Source organism: Mizuhopecten yessoensis, unplaced genomic scaffold (genome assembly GCF_002113885.1).
Source record: "Mizuhopecten yessoensis strain PY_sf001 unplaced genomic scaffold, ASM211388v2 scaffold2411, whole genome shotgun sequence".
In the NCBI taxonomy this organism is placed as follows: Eukaryota; Metazoa; Mollusca; class Bivalvia; order Pectinida; family Pectinidae; genus Mizuhopecten; species Mizuhopecten yessoensis.
In genome coordinates, this window is record NW_018404533.1 from 1,159,570 (window position 1) to 1,167,302 (window position 7,733).

Here is a 7,733-nt window from a genome sequence, read left to right on the forward strand (position 1 = left end):
AATATATATATTTAGTATTTTTGAACACTGTTTGATCAACACTAACGCCATAGTATATGTTGTCAACGAGTAGAAAGATCTACGATTACAATTGTCTTATTCCTTAGTAAATCGAACACGAATATCTTTAGCAAAACATCTGGCTTAACAAGCTATGCACACTTCAGAAAAACATCATGATGAATTGATACAAAAGTAAAGTAACTGTAAGCATTTGTTATGAAGATTATACAGCATGGTTATCTGAACATTATTTAAAGCGCACACATATTTATTCATATGGTACGCCGACAGAACACCGACCTTTGTTCAGTGAGACAAAACCCGCATGGGTGGAGTCATGTTGGCGATAAACCCGTCAACTACCTAACTAACAAAGTAATCATATCAATGTATCATCAAACGTTTTCAGTCAGTCATATAACAGCTGTAATATACTCGATGTTAGCGTAATACGATTTGCTTTTCATAGTTATACCAGTTTAGATAATATATATATAAAAAACACTTCTGTAGGCTACAGCTATGACGAAATGCCCCCAGAAGTTATTGACGTACTTGAAGAAAAAATACCGGATGTTGACAAGGCGTTGGAGCAGCTCATTGTGCCGATAATGGATTTCAAAGGTAATGATCCATCACACTGTTTGCAATGAAAACTATGTATTCTACACTTGATTGTATCGTCAAAAGTAAAATATAGGATAGTTTTGTTCATTTAACAAGTATATCCGTTCGTGCCTGTAAAATTGTTTCCGTTCAAAAGTTTTACTTTTACCGCTTTTGTAAAATAATTTGTCGTATGGTCCATACACGTAAAATAGGCGATAATTCCTCTTTTCAGATGTTGAAATGTCCTATATCGCACTAAATGATTCAATTTACCATTACAGGTAAGGATTTGCGATGAGTCTATCAATTACTGGTATTGGTAACTGTTTTCTCTCTCTTTCTCTCTCCTCCTCTCTTACTCTATCCTTATTTGCATTGCCCTCTCAGCATAAAATAATTATTCACTATTGCTACTCACACGAAAAAAACCTATTATGTTACTGTTTCAGCATATTAGTAGGTAGGTTATATGATATTGTTCGTTCTATACTTTAATCCTTACATTTCTCATGAAAAGTTAATGCTTTAGAACTCTACCGTACATTTAACCATTAGGCGATTATTTAAGCTTCGGTACACAGGTGATAGAATGAGAGCGCATAAACATGGTCTGATTCACAATAATAAGAATAATGTGAGTTAAATGCCTATATGTATATTGAAAATTAAATCGTCATTCCAGGTGATGTCCAGACATCATTAGCAAGACTGTTTGCTTGAAGGATACACTTTCTATTTAGTTTAGGTTATCGGAAGCCGATGATGATTAATTTACCCAAGTTCCATTGTAGTTATCACCCGATAACTTAAACTAAAAAGAAAGTTAATATTTAAATGTATAGTATTGTTCTTTTATATTAAATAAAACGTGTTCTTTTACTGGAATAAATCCCGCGGGGAATTCATTCCATTCAAGCCCAATGAGTGATACGATTTTGCTTCGCGCCATGCTTCAAAGGCCACTGTGACATAATGCGACCAAAATAGGACTTATACGAACGAAATCGGCTGCATATCTTCAATATAAACATCACATTGGTAGGGATGTTCGTTTTTTAATATGAAATCATACCTTATTAGCGATAATTCTTTCTTCAAAGTTGCTCTTTGCGGCTATTTTTAGCACAACTTACTTGCAAATTTGCGTAACCCAATGCCGATACAATATTTCACTCGCACTCGTAAACTGTTATAATAAAAACATATCGTTGTCATTCCATTACCAGTTTATCTCAACAGTAATAATTAATACCTAAAGATGTCCCGTTAAATCCTGGAACGCTATAATATGGCACCAACGGCTTGCAGTTTTGGAACTCTCCCGTGTTTTAAGACTCCACGGCAACGGTAACTAGGCATAGTGTCTACAAAATCGCAAGCACACGAAGTAATTTTATAATTTATGTTTTAACTTAAATCATTACAAAGCCCAGTTCATGTGCTATGATTTAACTATCAGTATTTAGGCAAGCATATGACATGTACATAGGTTATATTAATTGTGTATCGAACCCGCGTCCTGTGGTTACCATACCAACCTTACCGAGTGCAGTTGAAAATATTACGGCAAAATTGGCGTGTATCGAACGTTATTATCACAATTGAATTTACTATCGTATTTCTCGAACCTCTTTATTGTCATGAAAGTAAAAAAATGAACACAAACACGTAGAAAAACACAAAATCCAGCCGTCCTGTCTGTCGGTGAAGTAATCATCATATAGTCGGGCGCTGTTAACAACGTGACGTCATCTGAATGTATAAATGTAAACAATGTATGTATACATTTTAACAATGTATCTTTTGCATGAATTCACTAATGAGTTGTACAAATCTAGTATCCCCCGGCAACCCCCGGATTGTTGACGTACACATGTGTACACGGTGTATGTATTACTACGCGCACGATAATGACTGTCGTTATCGAGTGATCATGATAATGACCTCAACAAGGTTATTGAGACTTGAAACTGTAAACATAAAGACATCATTTCATTTCAAGACGTTTCTCTAACTTTTTTCAGGCTAAGGTGTAGGTATATCAAGCACCTCCACGATCATTAACAATTGAAAGACATTGAAAAATGTATTTACAAACAATAATAATCAAAATAAAATGACAATTAAACCTATATATACAGAAAGTAAAATTAAAACTGTTCATTGTTTAAAAAAACTTGCTACTTTCAGAATCGCTCGCCACCATACTAGATCTAGGATCCGGATCAGGGAATGTATCAAGGGCATTAAGCAGGCGATTCCCTGAGGCAAATATATACGGTATTGACTACAATGAGATGGCAATAGCAAACGCAATTTCAACATCCAAAACCCAAGGCATCAAAAACGTGAAGTTTCTAACGCTAAACGCTACATCGCTGCCCGTTGAATGGACACAGAAGTTTGACTTGGTGATTATGTATGACGTTCTTCACGATCTGCCTGATCCCGCCAGTGTTATGAAAGAGGTTTATCGTGTCTTGAAGGACGACGGTGTTGCCTCTATTAATGATCCTGGCTTACACAGTAACCATAGAGACAACGTGGGAAATACGAACGTGGCAGGAGCAGGGTACGCCATCAGCACGGTGATTTGTCTCCCTTGTAGTTTGTCAGCAGATGATACTCCTGGCCACGGCATGGGATGGGGATATGAAAACAAGGAGGCCCTTTTGACTAGTTCCGGCTGGCGTGTGAAAGACAAACGAAATATTGGAAGTCATATGTCATTGAACTTCACATGCGTCAAGGAACAAAGGGAGAACTATGTAATCTGACAACTCAACAACAACAAAAAATAGTTACAATCAACACAGTCACTACTTTTGTGTATAGTTTGATTTTGTTTTTTGCATGATTGTGGTTGATTTTATTATTATTGAAACACAGTTATGATAGTTTGGTTAAATCATGCTATGCGTCGATTACGGACAACTCAAATTTCAATAAAAGGGTTACAAAGACTACGTATATATTGTTCTTATTTCGAATTATATTGGATACGTAAAGTATGGTACCTTTTACATGCTTATTGGGAAAAGATTGGGAGATATACACTGCCTGTAACCACATTCACGTTCTACCGTTCAGTAAAGTCTCTGTGAAACGAATAATTCGTTGAATGAAATTAAACCATGTCCTGCTTAGAAATTGTAGGTTTACCGCTAGACTGGATATTACACCCCTACTAAGAAATACAGAAATCTGCGACACCTCAACAAAACAATCAGTATCTAGGTCGCGAACCCATCGATTCTGCCACTACTATGAGAAAGAACATCGTCATATCTGAGAAACAAATTTGTTGATGAAATGGGAAAAAATACGATAAATATTTATTAATTATTGATTAATATTGATATTGATTTTGATACAGACAACTTCTAAATATATCACTGTTGCTGAAGAGTGTGTTAATATGGTAGGTTGGTTATAGTATCTGCTATATCAAGTTAGTAAGGTGCAAAGTTCACCTCTGGAAGTTTAAATTTAAATACCAGCATGTTTAACATGCATGGATTTAATTTGAAATAGATCAGTAGATAACAATAGTCTGTTTAATATTTTTGTTACAATTCAGAAATGTATTTCTTGTTCGCGCAGGTAGCTGACCGTTAAACAACAGTTGTGCAATGGCTCAGCATATCAGGCCACGAGGCTGTTGGTTATGGAAATTATAATTGCATCTGTGAAATATAGAGTTTCCTAAGAAACCAGATGACGATTCAAAATATGCTGTTGAATGAATTATTGTGTCGACCGACTGTGACTACGGGACTCGCTCATTATTGGAGCATTCAGCATTTTCATGTCGCTGAGGGGACTGGCCGACGAGCAGGGATGATTTGACCTGCTTCGCCACTTGCAACTTACTCTAGTATAGAGGATAGCGATTTGTTTCTGTTCTGTTGAAAAGGACCTAATAGATGATCTTTCGGTTTCCCTACATAAACATAATGTGCCTTGATAATAACCAGTCATTCCATATTCTAAGGACACATCCGTGACGTCGCTGTTCGACATATCGGCTTGAGTAAGCATGCACACGACGGATTTTAGACGCGTATAATGCGGGCTAAAATTAATTTAAACATTAAGATGTCTTGTTGATAAGTTAAAAAAGCGATAAATAAAATGTATGCATATGTTTTTAGGTTGTTGATAACAAATCTTGTTGCTTTTTTCTGAGTGTGCGTGTGTTTACATAGGGAGGCCAGGCGTCATATAACAGTACATGTAGTTTTGGTTTCATTGAATCATAACAACATCTTGAGTTGGTACTGTTTTGTAGAGGGCTGCCACGCAATTTGAGATATAATACTGAATGGCAATCTACGCGAGTAAAGGTGGCTGTTGGTATCTTGTTAAATAAAGTCTTATGTACAATATTTTTTTGTGTAAAGAACCGTGGAAGTACTAGAAACCACATTTACATCTTGGATCTTTCTAAATACAAAGTATACAGTCTGTTGATAGGCGTCCAAGTTCTCTTGTTGGTTACAGTTATCTCATTTAAGTATTGGTATGGTTCATCCTGTGCACACTTTACTTTACTTAATTATAATTATAATTTAACCAGTACTCCGCTTTTTTTTCATAGTCATATGATCAAGAGGTTTATGCACATGTGTTTCAACAGAATGTAAGACCTATTTGGAATCCAATCCTTTCCGCCGCTAGCATCCCCAACTAGTCCTAGAAGGAAGATACAGTTGAATGGTGCAGTGGGAGGCACGGTAGTCTAGTGGTAGGACACCGTCCTCGTGACCGAAGTGAGGCACGGTAGTCTAGTGGTAGGACGCCGGGATCGTGACCGAAGGGAGTCCCGGTAGTCTAGTGGTAGGACGCCGTCCTCGTGACCGCAGGGAGGCACGGTAGTCTAGTGGTAGGACGCCGGGATCGTGACCGCAGGGAGGCACGGTAGTCTAGTGGTAGGACGCCGGCCTCGTGACCGAAGGGAGGCACGGTAGTTTAGTGGTAGGACGCCGTGCTCGTGACCGAAGGGGGGCACGGTTGTCTAGTGGTAGGACGCCGTGCTCGTGACCGAAGGGTGGCACGGTTGTCTAGTGGTAGGACGCCGGGCTCGTGACCGAAGGGAGGCACGGTAGTTTAGTGGTAGGACGCCGTCCTCGTGACCGAAGGGGGGCACGGTAGTCTAGTGGTAGGACGCCGTCCTTGTGACCGAAGGGAGGCACGGTAGTTTAGTGGTAGGAAGCCGTCCTTGTGACCGAAGGGAGGCACGGTAGTCTAGTGGTAGGACGCCGTGCTCGTGACCGAAGGGAGGCACGGGAGTCTAGTGGTAGGACGCCGTCCTCGTGACCGCAGGGAGGCACGGTAGTCTAGTGGTAGGACGCCGGGCTCGTGACCGAAGGGAGGCACGGTAGTTTAGTGGTAGGACGCCGTGCTCGTGACCGAAGGGTGGCACGGTTGTCTAGTGGTAGGACGCCGTGCTCGTGACCGAAGGGAGGCACGGTAGTCTAGCGGTAGGACGCCGGGATCGTGACCGAAGGTTTGCGTGTTCGAGTCACCGCACGGCACTGTGTTGTATCTTTGAACAAAATACTTTACTCCGCTTGTTCTAGTCTACTCAGTTGTAAATGAGTACGTGGTTAGGCAGCACTAGAATTGGTTTAGGTTAACTATTAGCGCCGAAATGGCAGCTACGGCTGTATGATCCCCAGGGAGTTGAGAAAGATATTGGCTGGTGGCAAAGGCCATATAGGGACCGCATAACCAAATGATTGTCCATAGACGATAGTGTTAACGTTTACCACTGTCCTGGTTAAATGGGATTATCCACACTAATTTACCTGCCCTCATTTTGAAGAATATCATCTCACACAAATGTAAATAAAATATTTAAAAATTCTGTCCATTTTAACTTTTTTTATATGGGGCCGCCAACTTGTATTGAATTCGGCACCAAAAATCGACCAAAATGTACAACAAATTACACACTTAATAAACTCACCCCGACAATAGCATACTTGAAAAAAAAACAAAAAATGCATATTACATCTATATATATTGCTCAATCCACACATAACACTTTTGAAAACTTCTGCCATCTAAATATCCAACCAGCAGGCCCCGATGCATTCACCTTCCTATTAAATCTTCTGCCCAAAGGGGAAAAACCCACAATCTATTTTTAATTTGGTTCCGTGGTCCCTATAACCACGGATACTAATTTGTGAACCGCTTTGAGACGACCTACGAACGTGGTTGTGATAAAGCGGTATATAAGAACCTCAAATTATTAATTAATTATTATAGTGTAATTTGCTGTTTATTTCATTAAATATAATAGGTGCAATAATATGTGTGTGCCTTCTGTTCATCTTTCATGATAAACTCATATGACACAACTCTTGTACACCTATATCCTCCAGAAGTGTGACAGATTTGTACATTTCATATAACATCCAATCCTGTGAATACACAGGCCTTATTGTAACGTATCATCATTGTTGGAAATAAATTGTCCTGCTAACACTACGCAATCGTTATAGTACACAATTAAATAAAAAATAAAACACTTCATATGGTATATGTTTGATTTATTACAATGGACAGAACAATTGACATTAGTCTGTTTGATTTTTACAATCACATTCACCCATACCCCAACCAGTCTTAGAATTATTTAAAACACAAACGTCTCTGTTTGAACAAGCGTACATGTAGCACCACCTTTTAAAAATGTTTTAGAGTCCTGGACTTTTTTTCTATACCTACCATAGCATTTAAATATGCCTTTGACATATATGTTAGCGACAAAAACCAGTTACAAAACAATTTTAAATTATGTTAATATCGCTTGCGTTATATTTGAATACATATTAAGTTCAACGGACTGACTGCTCACTTTGACACAAGGCCAATTAGATTTATCTGCGGATTCATAGAAACGTAATCCGTGTCGATTTGTAACTGAAAGTGTATTAGTGTAGGATATATCCGATTAGAAGGTGTTTGTGTCTTATGGGCATAACATGTCCATGCTGTGTCAAACGTGTTTCCTTGCGACAACTTTTACAATGTCTAGCTGTGGAGTGTGGTCGTCGTTCTTGTAGGCAACGCCCAAAGCCTCGCGGAATATATATCAACCAGAGTTTCTC

General features: G+C 38.9%; 1 protein-coding gene across 1 annotated transcript; it reads left to right on the plus strand.

Moving 5' to 3' along the window:
* Positions 1-520: 520 nt before the first annotated feature.
* Positions 521-3,654, plus strand: LOC110445900 (malonyl-[acyl-carrier protein] O-methyltransferase-like). The gene is made up of 2 exons (XM_021490751.1): positions 521-627; positions 2,803-3,654. The coding sequence occupies exons 1-2, from the start codon at positions 534-536 to the stop codon at positions 3,387-3,389; spliced, it is 681 nt and encodes a 226-aa protein (XP_021346426.1). The 5' UTR covers positions 521-533; the 3' UTR covers positions 3,390-3,654.
* The last annotated feature ends 4,079 nt before the right edge of the window (positions 3,655-7,733 follow it).